Source organism: Opisthocomus hoazin, chromosome 2 (genome assembly GCF_030867145.1).
Source record: "Opisthocomus hoazin isolate bOpiHoa1 chromosome 2, bOpiHoa1.hap1, whole genome shotgun sequence".
Classification (NCBI taxonomy): Eukaryota; Metazoa; Chordata; class Aves; order Opisthocomiformes; family Opisthocomidae; genus Opisthocomus; species Opisthocomus hoazin.
Window position 1 is genome coordinate 104,587,597 of NC_134415.1, and position 14,750 is coordinate 104,602,346.

Consider the following 14,750-nt stretch of genomic DNA (forward strand, 5'->3'; position numbering starts at 1 on the left):
CAAAAGAAAGACAGAAGTGTGTAAGATAATAAATGTCACTGACATATTTAACATGATGAAAGTCCTCTTTCAGACTGAAATCCCCTGTGCTATCAATCAAAAAGAGTGGATCTTAAAATAGTCTAGCAATTTTCACAGGAGTAGGAATGTCACTGGCTATTTCTTGGGTCTTTGCCTGGATTTCACTCTACATTTTCTCTGCATTTCCATTTCTGTATATCTTGAACTTCCCATCTAAAATTTTGGTGTGTCAGCTGATACTTCTGTTCCACACCAAAGATAACTCCAAGTGATGAATGAAATAATTTGAGAGGCAATAAAATAACATCTGAAAATGCTGTTTGAATGCATTCTGAAAGACTTAAATTGCAGTTTCCTGACATATAGTTAGGGAAGTGCAAAAATTACCACATCTACATTTGAGCTTGTTCAAGGCTTCATTATGGTCAAAGAAGAGAGAATAGACACTTACAGTAAACAATTCATTTCACCAGAAGATAGGCATCTAAACCACCTCAGAGAACAATGCCTGAGAAATCCCTGTTTCCATCCACTCACTACAACAGGAGTCTAGACAACCTGTTCAGATACAAATGGTGCTTTCTAAACTCAGGAGAGATGAATCACAACCTATTGACTAGCCATGCTAACTAAAATGAGAATTTCTAAAGAGCAGGTAACTAAAGCAAGATCAGACTCTAAATTAGTAGAAGAAAAAGCATTGTAACTTGGGGTCTACCCATTCTCATCTCTTTTATTCTTCCTGAAGACTAGCAAGTATAATGTTAAATCTCCTGTAGGTTTCAAACACCTAGAGCTTGACTTCCACATCCAAAGTTCATAGCAGAGACCTTAAACAAACTTAAAATACTACTCTGATAGTTTTTTTACAATTTCTGTATTGGAATCTCACACTGGCACCTGAAATTTCTGTGGGAAGGAATGCTGAAATGCCAGAGCAAGCAAGAAACTGGCATGAATGTCTTTTTTGTTTGTTTTGAAGAAAGCATAGCACAAGAATGCCAGAAAGCACTACTAGAAACTAAATGTCATTTGCTGTTAGTTACAGAAACTGCAAAACCAGGGTAAGTCAAATACCAGAGGTCCTTGAATGCTTAATTGGCTCACCCTAGCATGGTTTACGTCTTTGGATCAGTTGTCCTTTCCTATCTTTTGACTGGCAAATAGTTAAAATCAAAATATCATTTCCAATTACCTAGTGGAATAAAACACTATGGATTTGGCATCAGGATAAGGAAAGACATGACATCAAAAGGGCAACATCAATCGCCAGGCAGTATGTTTATGCCAAAGTGTGGTATGGCAGCAACAGATTCCTCAGCCGTCAGGGAGATCAAATTTTTGGCATGGATTTGAGATGGCAAGCTTTCAGCTAAAGGCACACCACCAAGGCATTTGCAAGCTGAGGCTCACTATCTCCCGGGCGCAGGGACAAGCTCTCCTCTTTCCCCGGCCCTGGGATCATCTCTTATTCTCCAACCCACTGTGTACCATGTGCTGGTGTGAATAACATTTACCTGTCGCCTTGTTTTACAGGAGCAAAGTGGGTTTTTCACCTTGCTGTCCTTTTCTCGTGTTCTCTTTTCCTCCCTTTCGCTAGCTGCCAAACATAAACAAGATAGCATTAATCAAAATGTTCTGGGTGACCTTTTAAGAGACAGTGTGCTGGGAACCCTCTTTACAGTCCAAATGAAACACTTACATCATCCCAGGAATGGGCTTTCTTGAGGTTATAGACAATTTCACAAAAAAAGTGTGGGCACACCATGATGTTGGGCATTAAGAAAAAAAAAGTTTTAAGAATTTAAGTATTTCCTTGCCATTTCTTTCTCTACTGCAGAAGCACCTCAGCTAGTGCCTAGAGGGTCTACCTACCTCCTGCTCAAAAGCTTTCCAAGAAAGGACAGCAAGTAAAATATACTTTTCCAGTCTATTACCTGGTGAATTATTTCCTAAAGCACAGTGGTTTCCGAGGATTTTGTATATTCCTTTTTCCTAGCAAATTAGCTCACTAAGAGTGATATTCATCTGACCAAATGCAAAGGTGTCCAGAATAGAAACCTACATCTGAGTCATGCTTTCCTTTATAAGGAATAGAGAGAAATCGGCACTTTTGAGATGCAGCTTATCCTACTCAAAGGTAAATATCTCATATGGATCAGATTAATCATGCTTTATGATTCCTGTGCTTGTTTTTTTTAATTGACTGTAAAAGAAACTCAGATGAGTTTCTCATTCACATGTACATTACAAACATCTAAAAAAGAGGATATGAATCCTGTCTAAGCAACATTAATTGGACCATTCATGCACAAGATTCCCTGTAAACATGAGCCAGTTGTACCTAGGGCAAGACTATGCCTACTCCAATATTGTGCAGAAAAGCAGGTATGTCGAAAGGTCAGTTTACACTACAACATCATGGATTCTTGGTGTAAGACTGAAATTGCCATGAGGCACCACATGAATTTATCACACAATCAAAACTGGTAGGGTTTCATATAACACGTAATCCCATTATGAAACTCATGAAACTCACTTCCTCAGGAAGTTCCACATGTCAAAATGAAAAACAGTTAAAAAAACAGGAAAATACATCCACGGTGACTAGATCCACTCATTTACACTACGGCCAGGAGGAATAGGAGGGCGTAGGAATACCCATCTTTTTCCTCAGGCCTTTTTGCCTTAAGCGTGAACTGCAGGCAATAGTCAGGGACAGGGCACTGGGCTATATGGACCTCCACTTCAGTCAGTACGTCCATTCTTATTTTCTGACCTAATACTGCCAACACTTTTCTTGTGGCAGGGAGCCAAGGGAGGAATATTATAACCCTGCCTCACACATACCATTTTTCCTAGGATTACTGAATGCAGCTTAAGCCTCAGCTTTACACCAGGAAACACACCCAAAGCATAAATACAAAATGCAAGCCATCACCCCACCTGCTTTTATGATCCTACTTCAAAACATTTGTGCTTGGTCTAATTCTCTATTCCTGATATATTATTTCAGTACAGATACTTACTGGTGAGGACAGTTGGTGTAGGCGCCAAACACCTACTTGAGAGTATCCATTCTGTTTATCATCAATATGACTCATCAGCGGTAGTCTCATCTTCCATCCTTTTGGGCAAGGTTGAAAAATTGCTAAGAATAGCAGCAGAACTTGATTGCAGAGTGTTTTTCTGAGGAACTCAAACCTTAGACTGTGACCAATGCTGCTAATTGAATTTTTACCTTCATCTTGTTAGGGGAGAACACAAACAGTAGGAGCTAAGGCTGCTTCTTTCTACTGCACTGTCCCCGTCTCTTCATTTTAAGGCACTGAAATATGAAATCATCACACAAAACCCTCTCCTAAAACCCCCGCAAATATTTTTCCAAAGAATCAGACACATGGGGATTTCCCAATAATAATCTGGAGCTCAGTGGTGAGCTATCATTGCAACACAAAATAGCACATAAGCTCTGACCTGTTTCTGATAAAAAATATTTCACATATGGCATATTCTTTTTATTCTTCTTTCCTTCCCAACCTCCCCTCATTCTTTTATTTTAAATTAACAATAGGTTAACTCCTCTGTTTCAGTAATTACTGTTGCTATTCATTACCAAATCTGAACTCTTACGACAGACTGAAATGGACACATACTGTTCACATTAAGTACTTCTCCTAAGTGACTGAGAGAAGTATGTTAGGGAAGAAAATTTGTCATATTAAGCTAAGACAGTTTCTTTTGAGTCCCTTTAAATCAGCTCTACAGAAAAAAAGGTGAAAAATCCAAATAAGCACAAGAATCCTATACATATTTTGCACTAAGGAGCTACCATGCCATTTGCCCCATACTAATCCAGAAAGCAATGAATTACTGTTATCTTCTAGCACAATCAGCATAAATTAATAATTTCAAAACTGGTTAGAAATAGGCCCCTCCCAAACAGGAATGTTCAAATGCTGCTAAAAGCAGGAAATAATTACAGCAGTTTAAAAGAAAATCCTTCAGAAAAAAAACCCAGAGTTACCTGTTTTCCCCTCTCCCCCTCCCTCGGTGTTTGCTGCAGCCAAGCCTGCACAGAGAGCCCCTGAGAACAGACCGACCACACCAGGGGCAGGGACTATTTCAACACACAAGCGGGCTGGCTAGGGTATACCTGTGTTCAGTAGTGGTAAGCTTTAGGAAAACACTTGAAGTTTCAGTGGTTTGAGTTTTGTTGTTGCATTTTTTTAATCAAAACAGGATGGTATGTAATCAAAACCGTCTGCATTTGCAGAAGGGGAGCCACATGAAGCGGAGCACTAGCAAGTAACAGTGTGAGTGCTTTTTCTAATGGCAAATACAGTCAGTGCTCACATTCATCTCTATATTAGCAGCCAATCACGCAGTACCTACAACAATCATTGCCATGGAGTTATCAAATTTTCAACCACAAACTCTGATCCCTACGGAGATTAAATCACAGAAGCCATCCAAACAAAATCAGCGGAGTTCTTCTAATGAAGTGTGTGCATAGATCCGCACAAAGTCATAGCCCCAAGTATTTATCAGACAGGAATCAGGATATCAACCAGATGCCAAAAAAATAAAAAATATGTCAGCAATGAAAGACTAATACCAGTCAGACTGTTGTTACTGTAAGTGACAGAAAGGACCGAAAGGAAAAGAACCGAAACATAACCTTGTGAGATCCCAAAAACGAGCAGGGCAACCACACAATCTAATTCACATTATCTGAAATTACTCCAGGCTTCTTAATGCTGAAAGAAAGGAAGGTTATCTCTAGACTCAAATAAAGAACCAACCACGGGACTGAAGAGCTCTGCAAAGCTGTGAAAGGACAATTCATGCTCTTATGCTCAAAGCTCCTGTCAGGCTTGAGCACAGCGGCTGCCTCTCGTGCCTGGCATGCAGCGAGCTGGAGTGACACAAATCCTGTAAACACTTCAGAAGACACAGGAGAACAAGAGGTCGACCAAAAATTTGACATATTGCCTAGTGCTGATGAGTGAGAAGGCAGCCTTGGCACTGAAGGAACCGCAGCAAAGGAGGATTGTCTGTGGATGCTGGAGAAATATTAACCATGGAAATAATAACAGCAAAATAAATCAAACAAAGATCTGAAGCATTCTCACTTGAAGATATGATGGAAAGTATCCCTCCTGGTTTCCTGAGTAGAAATGTATCTTCTAGTTATACAGTCATCCTGGGATATAAGTCTTCTTTTTACCTGTCTATATCTATTTATATAGATCAACATAAAATCATTCGGGTAAGACTGAGTACGAAGTGCAGTCAAGTGCTTTATATAAAAGTGCCAGAGGGAAAGGAGGGAAATCTTGTTTACAGCTCAGCTAGGCTCAGGTATGGGAGTCAATGGCAAAACTTGTTTGTACAGAAAGAAAAAGACATGTCCCTAGTATCAGTATCAACCCACGTGGAAAGCTGTGCTGATGAAGCCAGCAAGAAAATGCAACAGCAGGAAGGTTTTGGTCTCCTTACTGAAATCCCTTACCCTGCAATATGTGAAAAAGCACAGCCAAACTTTTTCTTGGAGGAGGCTTACAAGTGTCTAGTGGGGAACTAACAGATGTTGGGAGAATCACTTCATCAATGCAAAAGGTTGTTATAAACACATTAGCAGAAGGAGTTTCTCCTATTAAGACATACTTACAAGCTACTTACAGGGGTTCTGGCAAGTAATCTGTGAATTCTACACAATTGTTTACCAAAAGCGTGAGGAAACTTAATATTAGGTGCAAATGATGAAGTATTAGATCGATTAATAAAATGGAGCTATTCACTTCACACATGTCAGTTATTAAGAGGATAAGGCTGCAGAATACCCAGCCCATCATGTCCTCTATTTTTTTTTACTTATTTGTTCTCTTTCTCTATTCCCCTGTTTCTTGCACTTTTTTTATTCACACTTCTCTATTTAATCCTCACTCCCATCATCTTTTAGAGTTTTTACTTCTTTTTTCAATGGTAGTTCTCTTTTTTTCTTTTTCTTTCATTAGCCCCATTTCTGACTCCTACTACTTTTTTCTCCACCTTCTCATAACACGTTTTCGGACTCCCTGCCTCTCCTGTCTTACTATCAGCTTTCTTCCCGAGCCTCGTCTAATGCGTCATTACAACTACATCTGTAACCTGCAGTGCAGTACTAAAAAAGTTTGTGGTGTACACCACATTGCTCAGGACTCCAACCAGATTAATTCAGCTATTAACACTGCAATTTTCACGTTTCGCTGCAGCACTCCTGAGTGCAAAGGCACCTCCCAGACACACCACTTTTTACTTCACCAGTACTTTTCCCCACAGCACTGAGTTCCCTGGCCTATGCAGGGAAGGAGTAAAATGATTTAGCAAAGTCCCATTGATTCAGGAAACAACCAAGTGCTGATCTCTCACCGAAACCAATTTAGCAATTCAAAACAGCACTTATCCATCAAAAGTGCTCCTAGGTTCAACTTTTCATTTCCTACTCCTCCTCCTTTCAATGTCCAGCCCTTTTTCAGCACCTGCAAACCCGCATGTGCCTAAATTTGGGGACCAAAATGTCCTTAGGTACCTATGCTACCACTATCGCTTGTCCAAAGGTGCTACTGCCTCGGCTCAGCTCAACACCAAGGTGCTCATCTCACACTCCGAGACAGTCTGTGGTTTATCAGTCGGGTACCACAGACCCACACCTCCTGACAGGCAGCACGCAATGCTCAGGAGAAGCAGAGATGCCGCACTGCGAAACCAGGCACTGCAGAGCACACCCAGGCGCGTGCGGCTTTCCCGACAGTGCGGCATTGCTGTTTAGCTGGAGGAAGGCAGAGCGTGATGAAACATGGCGCTAATGACCCAAAAATGTAAAATTAACAGGTGACTGTATGATGAAATACATTTGAAAAGTAACAGCCTCTTGCAAATCACCTTCACTGAGAAATAAATGGCTCTACTGAGTCTATTTTTAAATGTCAAAAAGTAGCCTGCAATTTCTTTGTGGGTTAATAGTTCCAAACTCCCCAAGTACTCACCATGCCACATACCACCTTGCTAGTCATTTCAGTCATTTTCTAAATAACTGATTTCAACACACATCTAACAGACGGAAATGTACTTTCTGATGATTTTTCTCTGTCAGATAAGTTCATTCCTCTGAAACGAAAGCAGCAGCAAAGAAAACATCTTCAACTTATAATTACACTTTAAAATTTCATTAAAACTGCTTTAAAACATACCTCATTTTCCAGCACAAAACCACACAGAAATTCCAATTTATGGCAATAACTTTCTGTTTATGAAATCTACATATCTAAAATCACACATTTTTAATTAGAGAACTATATATTGAATTCAAGACTATACCAAATGTTGGGATGTTTAGTCATGAATTAGAGGGGAAAAAATGAGCTGTTTACAGTCTTCTGAAGACTGTTTCAAGATCACATGAAATAGTGCTTTTTCCATATATTCAATAGGAGCTCAAAATAAACATCAGAACTTGACTTCAAAGACATTTACAAAGAATTCATATAGAATAGAATAAAATTTAGTGTACAACAGCACATGCAGTGTGTTCTGGAGACAAGAGTACTCATTGGTTATATATTTGCTCTTAGCCTTGAGCTAAGTGGCCCTGATGTAGATGATTCATGGGTGAAATTGCAACATACATCATATAAAATTACAGTATTGGCAATGCTAATGATGACACAAAAATTATTAATACTTATGCAATAATTTAGAGTCTCCATTGATTTCCAGAACAAGGATTTTGAAATCTCAGTATTATCTGACTCATTTTACTCTACTTTCAATGAGCTGGAGCACTAAAAATCTCTCTCTAAATTTCCACCACCTCCTAGACAAAAAAAAGAAAATATGGCTGGGACACATCCCAGAATGGCCAGGTTCTTTCAGAAGTAGGCATAGCCACACTCCAACAAGTCTTGGTCTCTTACTTTTGAGAGCAAAAGCTGCTTCACTGAACTCAGAAACACCTAATAATGCTTCAAAATACCTCTGGGTTCTGCTTCAAAACTGAAAGCTTATCAGCTCCCTTCACATTTTCTGCAGCAAATGCTGTCCCATACCTGCATAGCCAAATACAAAAATACTGTTCTTCATGGTTTGGCATCTGTTCTGATGTAAGGCAGTATTTCAGACATGCCACACAGATCATCACTTTACATCATACAGTCTATATGCAAGAAGACATACAGATGTAAATAACAACAGATTTACTGGAAAATTATCATCTGCTCACTCAGACATTGATTGAAATGGATTATCTGCTTTTGAAGGGACTTCAATATTTTGGGCGTCATTGACTAACCCTCAAATCATTTACATATAATGAATATTTGATGAATTCTTGGACTACATGTGTACGCTGCTGGATATCTGTTTAGAAATGGTACCCTCTCACAGACATTAAATATAAGGTAGTTACAATATAAGACTATGATATATCTCTGCATTTACAAAGAAAGACAAATAACTAACAAACAGAATTACTGCTACCCTGAGATAGCTCAGTGAGAGAACTATTTGTAGCTATTTACGTTTTATGCAAAAGCCATTATTTCAAAGATAATTATACTACTGGAACAAATTGTTCTTGTTCAGGAAGTCTGAAAGACGACAACTAGAATCTTGAAACCTTCTCCTGCATCTGTAATGAAGGAACATCTAAATCTGTAAGAATTTGTATGAGAAATAGTAATAAAAACAGAACTCAAGAACATTAATTGCAACATTATAATATACAATTTCATAGACAAATAACATTTAACAAGGTATCTACAATACACAGCAAAAATAAGACTATATTCTGTTCTTTAGAGAATTTCTTATCCAGCAAGTTACGCATAAAACCAGAAAAAAGATGCTTTCAGAATACTAGGAGCAACATTTCAACTGAGATTAAGTTCTGAATTTTAAGGAGTATGTAATATTAGTTGTTACACAATAGTATATTCTGAAAATCAGCGTCAGCATGTGTCAAAGCACACCCTGATAGTGCAGTGCCTGGTCTCACACCCCTCCCAAGCCTTACACTGCAGAGACCACCACAAAATTTATTTCTAGGCTTTTTCATGACACTCACATCTGCAGTACTCGAGCACTTCACAGAGACAGTGATACAGTGTTCTTACGAAGTCAAGTGGTCTGATCATTTCTACTTCTAAAAAAATTACTAATGTCCACAAGTTTTGCTGCTTTTAAGAACAGCCTTAACTTGTTCCTAGTAATTTTAAGAGTGCCACCCATGCCCCCTCCTGCCAGTGGGCAATTTCCGAGAGCAATTTGCAGTGTGCAGAACCATTTTCTGAACTCATCCCTTTGACCACCATTGTGTGGGAGGGTGAAATCGCCAAGTTCCCTTTTCTTTGGACATCTCAACCATTTGACTTACATTTTCTGCATATGTCAGGGAGCAGATGTTCAGAAAAAGGCAAAAACATTCAACTGGAAACAGAAGGATCACAGAATCACAGAATCACAGAATAGTAGGGGTTGGAAGGGACCTCTGTGGGTCATCTAGTCCAACCCCCCCGCCGAAGCAGGGTCACCTACAGCAGGCTGCACAGGACCTTGTCCAGGCGGGTCTTGAATATCTCCAGAGAAGGAGACTCCACAACCTCCCTGGGCAGCCTGTTCCAGTGCTCCGTCACCCTCAGAGGGAAGAAGTTCCTCCTCATGTTCAGACGGAACTTCCTGTGCCTCAGTTTGTGCCCATTGCCCCTTGTCCTGTCACTGGGCACCACTGAAAAGAGCTTGGCCCCATCCTCCTGACACCCACCCTTCAGATATTTGTAGGCATTTATAAGGTCCCCTCGCAGCCTTCTCTTCTTCAGGCTGAACAAGCCCAGTTCCCTCAACCTCTCCTCGTAGGGGAGATGCTCCAGTCCCCTCACCATCCTTGTAGCCCTCCGCTGGACTCTCTCCAGTAGCTCTTCATCCTTCTTGAACTGGGGAGCCCAGAACTGGACACAGTACTCCAGATGAGGCCTCACCAGGGCAGTGTAGAGGGGAAGGAGAACCTCCCTTGTCCTGCTGGCCACACTCTTCTTGATGCACCCCAGGATCCCATTGGCCTTCTTGGCAGCCAGGGCACACTGCTGGCTCATAGTTAACCTGTCGTCCACCAGGACACCCAGGTCCCTCTCCGCAGAGCTGCTCTCCAGCAGGTCCACCCCAAGCCTGTACTGGTGCATGGGGTTGTTCCTCCCCAGGTGCAGGACCCTGCACTTGCCCTTGTTGAACCTCATCAGGTTCCTCTCTGCCCAGCTCTCCAGCCTATCCAGGTCACGCTGAATGGCAGCATAGCCTTCTGGTGTATCTACCACACCTCCCAGTTTGGTGTCGTCAGCAAACTTGCTGAGGGTACATTCTAACTCTTCATCCAGGTCGTTGATGAAGAAGTTAAACAAGACTGGGCCCAGTACTGACCCCTGAGGGACACCACTTGTCACCAGCCTCCAACTAGACTCAGCGCCGCTGATGACAACCCTCTGAGTTCTGCCATTCAGCCAGTTCTCTATCCACTTCACTGACCACTCATCCAGCCCACACTTCCTCAGCTTCCCCAGGAGGATATCATGGGAGACTGTGTCGAAAGCCTTGCTGAAGTCAAGGTAGATAACATCCACAGCTCTCCCTTCGTCTACCCAGCCAGTCATGTCATCGTAGAAAGCTATCAGATTGGTCAGGCATGATTTCCCCTTGGTGAATCCATGCTGACTACTCCTGATAACCTTCTTTTCTTCCACTTATGGATGATATATTAGGTTTTATTTTACCATATTTTACTTATAAGATCACTGAGGAAACGGCTTTTTTGTTCTGGTCACATCATACCCTGATGTAGCTGGTGGCGGTGATTCCTAAGCACAATCACCTCTTGGAGAAGAAAGAAATAGCCCATAATCCTGTTATTGACATTATGTCATAACACAAATAAAACAAAGGGAAAATTAAATTTGCTCAGATAATCCTAATTTCCAAACTTTAAAATGCATTTTTTCAGGTGTAGATTCTTAGAAGCCATAAATACTGAGGCCCCTGAAAAGCCCAGGCAATCCATCACACGATGCAGCACTGCATCACCACAAGTCATTGGCAAGTTTGGCAACCTTGGAGCCCCGCGGACATGACTTCTGCTCCTGAGAAACTGGAGGGGAACTGAAGTTTGACTTCATTACAGGAAAAATTTATCATTGTAATCCTTCAGCACATAAGCTTTCTTTCACAGAAAAAAGACATTACAAACTAGGACACCTTAATATGAAAAACAAACAAACAAAATCATTCTTGTTAGATTTAGCTTCTCCTCTCCTGACAAATAAACCACCAACAGTTTCTTGGGAGGTTTTTTTTATATGCAAATATCAGTGTCAGTTCACCTAATAGACTGTAGATAACATAACTATAATTAAAGCTGCTGTGTTTTCAGCTGAGATCAGTTTCATGTCATTAGTGAAAACATTATCCACTGAAGAAAAACAGAAAGAGAAAGACAAATCACGTCCTTTTCTCTGCTAGGATTTCAAATACAAATACTTCGCATTTTTCTGTTGCTGTCTTAGACTGACATGGAGAGCACAGTCTTGGCTCAGGAAGCTTTCTAAGAATTACTACCTCTCTATTTGGTTATCACTTAGTTCAGCTGATGCCTGGCTTTTGATCTGGATATATTTCAAGGTGCATTTACTAAAGAAGGATATTAAATTACTTGGTTATTGCTGGAGACTGAAAAATCTAATGATTTTTTCTAGCATGTTTGTCATATAAAATCATCACCAACAGCTATATTTGTAAGAAGCAGTAAAATGGTGATAAACATGCTGTCAGTAAGTTTTTATGAGATGTATGGAATTACTATGAAAACAATTTTAAATCTATTTAACAGGTAAAAAAGTTTTGATGGCTCTTTCCAGAATCTTCCATTTTAAGAGGTTCAACGGAATCTAATTGATGTATTTCACATAATTTAAAAACATAGCATTTAAAATCCCTATGATTTTCCCAGGTTTGATTTCCAAATTTTCTTCATGATCAAGATAAGAAACATGAAACAGCAAAGACAGAATGGTAATGATTCAATTTCTGTCTCATAGAGACAAATGTGAAATTGTTTTCTGGATTTCTGTAAATACGTCCATTCCAAAACATGAAAACATTCATTTGTGAACAACTCAAGATATTAAAAGCTTTGGCCTGCTGCTTTCCACTTTTCAGAACCCTGAACAAACTAAAAGCTATTAAGCAAAATTAATTTTTCACCAAAATTTAGCAAATCTGCTTTTTAATTTTTCACCTAAATTCAGCAAATCTGCTTTTGTCCCTTTTCCTCAAGAATGGATCTTCATTTACACATGTCACATCAGTCCTTTGGGAAAAGCTACCAGTTAACTCTCAACAATTAGGTATTTAATGCAGAAAGGTTTTCTGTATGACTATCCCATTCAATCAAGATCAATCTTCTCTTAAAACAACATTGTCAAACAGATCGGATGACAGGATGACCACTGCCAAAACGTAAGACACAGGTTTTGCTATTGGACAAGCCATCTGATAGTTCAGCTATCTATTTCATAATAAACATTAAAAAATCAGAGGTTAACAAAAACTATATGTGAAAATGCAGAACCATCATGGAAGGCCTTCCACTTCTGAACAGACGTTGGCCTGAAGATTTGGCTGTGCAGTATTGGGTATGCTGTGATGGCATTCACAGCACTGCATTACAGTAACTCATCTGGCTTGACACACCAAAATATGCTCCCTGGTCTCTCTCCACTTGGACTGGCACAGCATTTGACCCTTAGAAAGGCAGGGAAGGCTGCAGAGTGATTGCTACAGCATTTGGCATGCGATGCAGCAGGTTGACAAGCTAACACACTTCTTTTTCCTGCTATAGAGAGTCTTCTGGTCAGATATCATGGTCAAAGGCCTTTGCGCCAGTGTAAGGCAAGCTGAAAAATGGGTGTCTTCCAAATATGCATGGAAAAAATTAATGTTCATCTGAATCTGCTATGTTGCAGGAACTCATGAGGATTTATACACAAGCTTCATGAGAAGAAAAGGGGAGGTCTACTCTCTCTCATTTTTCACAGAAAGCAGTCTATCAGAGAGAATATATCCAGGTCCGGTTCCCTGTTCTGCTTGAATCAATGATGATCCGAAGAGAAGAGCCCTTCAGATCTTTGGGCACATCCCAAACCACTACCTTGGCTATCCCCCACCTGCAGCGTCATACTGGAACAGGTTGCCCAGAGAGGTAGTGGAGGCCCCATCCCTGGAAACATTCAAGACCAGGTTGGACAGGGCTCTGAGCAACCTGATCTAGTTAGTGGTGTCCCTGCTCGCTGCGGGGGGGTTGGACTAGATGACCTCTAGGGGTCCCTTCCAACCCAAAACTTTCTATGATTCTATGATTCTATGATTCTACTTCAACACACTCCGGATTTTAAGGGAAAGAGATTTGCAGACACAATTCCATTTTCAAGAAAGCTTAAAAGAAGTTTCTGAAATCTTGAAAACTGTTCTAAAATGAAATTGTCATCTTCTCCAGAGCCTGACTTCTCACTGCACTGACATACCAGACCTTTCAGAGCCATTGTGCCAACTGCGCTGCAGTTATAGGTCATTTTGCTGTAATACTTACTTTCAGGTCTCAGTCTGAACCCTTTCTTTGCAACCACGATGGTAAGACCATTGATATATTTTAAAATGAAAGCTGAGATCCTTGTACTATTAACTGACTCAAGGACTTGTAATACAATAACAGACAGATGTGTTAAAGGATCACAGATCTAAGAGCACTCCAGCTATGTGTGGTCTCTGGAAGACCATCCTAACAATGCTAGATGTTGATAAAATCATACAAGGAGAATGATGATGGTTGTTCTGTACCTGTTCACCCAGCTTTAATGCTTAGATCCATTGATAATGACATAATGGCTTTCTAATGACAAAAATGTCATCTCAAAATGGACTGTAATTCAGCTGAAGGTTGACCACAAAAGCATAAGAGCACCCCTCTGACTTCCTTTGAGTTTTAGCCCAAGAAAAAGGTTTCATGATGATGTCCCCTAAATCAGACATCCAGAAGACAACTCAGGAGACAGTTGTAGCTCTGCTCCCTTGATAGAACAGAATTTGGGCAACTAGGGTAGTGCTCACCTCTAAAGGAGAAACAATAGGAATCAAAGGTTTTGGATGGTCCTAGAAACCAAGAATCACCAGGCATTGCTCCATTTTCCATACTGTTAGGAAGTGGTAGGTACTGACCGGCACCTCGTCATTTGTCTATAGTACAAACTCGTTCCACACACAGGTTTGATTTCTTCAGCCTGCGTTTGCTAACATCAGTGCAGCAGACTATGTATTTAAAAAGTGAAATATAAGACACCCTACTCCCACTTTTCCTCATCCAATGGAATATTCTCCTCAAGAAGAGATAAAAAACAAACTTCACTTGACAGAGACTAAATGCATTATTTAGAGTTCCTTAATAGGTGTCAGTACATGGTCTGACAATACTTTGTATAAAAAGAGAGAGAAAAAGTAACCACTGCCTTCCCTGGGAAAGACTTTTGAAAAAAATGCTGTGATAAAGTTAATTCATTCACTTTTTGAAGAAATATCAATGAATTTATTGCATTATTGCTGCCACAAAACCAGTACTATTTCAAAAACAATCAGAAGAACAGATGCCCTGATAT

At 40.2% G+C, this 14,750-nt stretch overlaps 1 protein-coding gene across 5 annotated transcripts in view; it reads right to left on the reverse strand.

Moving 5' to 3' along the window:
- Nucleotides 1–14,750, reverse strand: part of MLIP (muscular LMNA interacting protein) — a 118,211-nt gene that overhangs the window by 94,432 nt on the left and 9,029 nt on the right. The window contains exon 2 of one of the 5 annotated variants that reach the window (XM_075414660.1): nt 7,053–7,173. The exons of the other annotated variants lie outside the window; for them this stretch is intronic. Within the exon in view, the coding sequence (XP_075270775.1) occupies nt 7,053–7,088 (36 nt within the window). The 5' untranslated portion in view covers nt 7,089–7,173. The remainder of the gene's footprint in view (nt 1–7,052; nt 7,174–14,750) is intronic. 5 annotated transcript variants of the gene reach the window in all.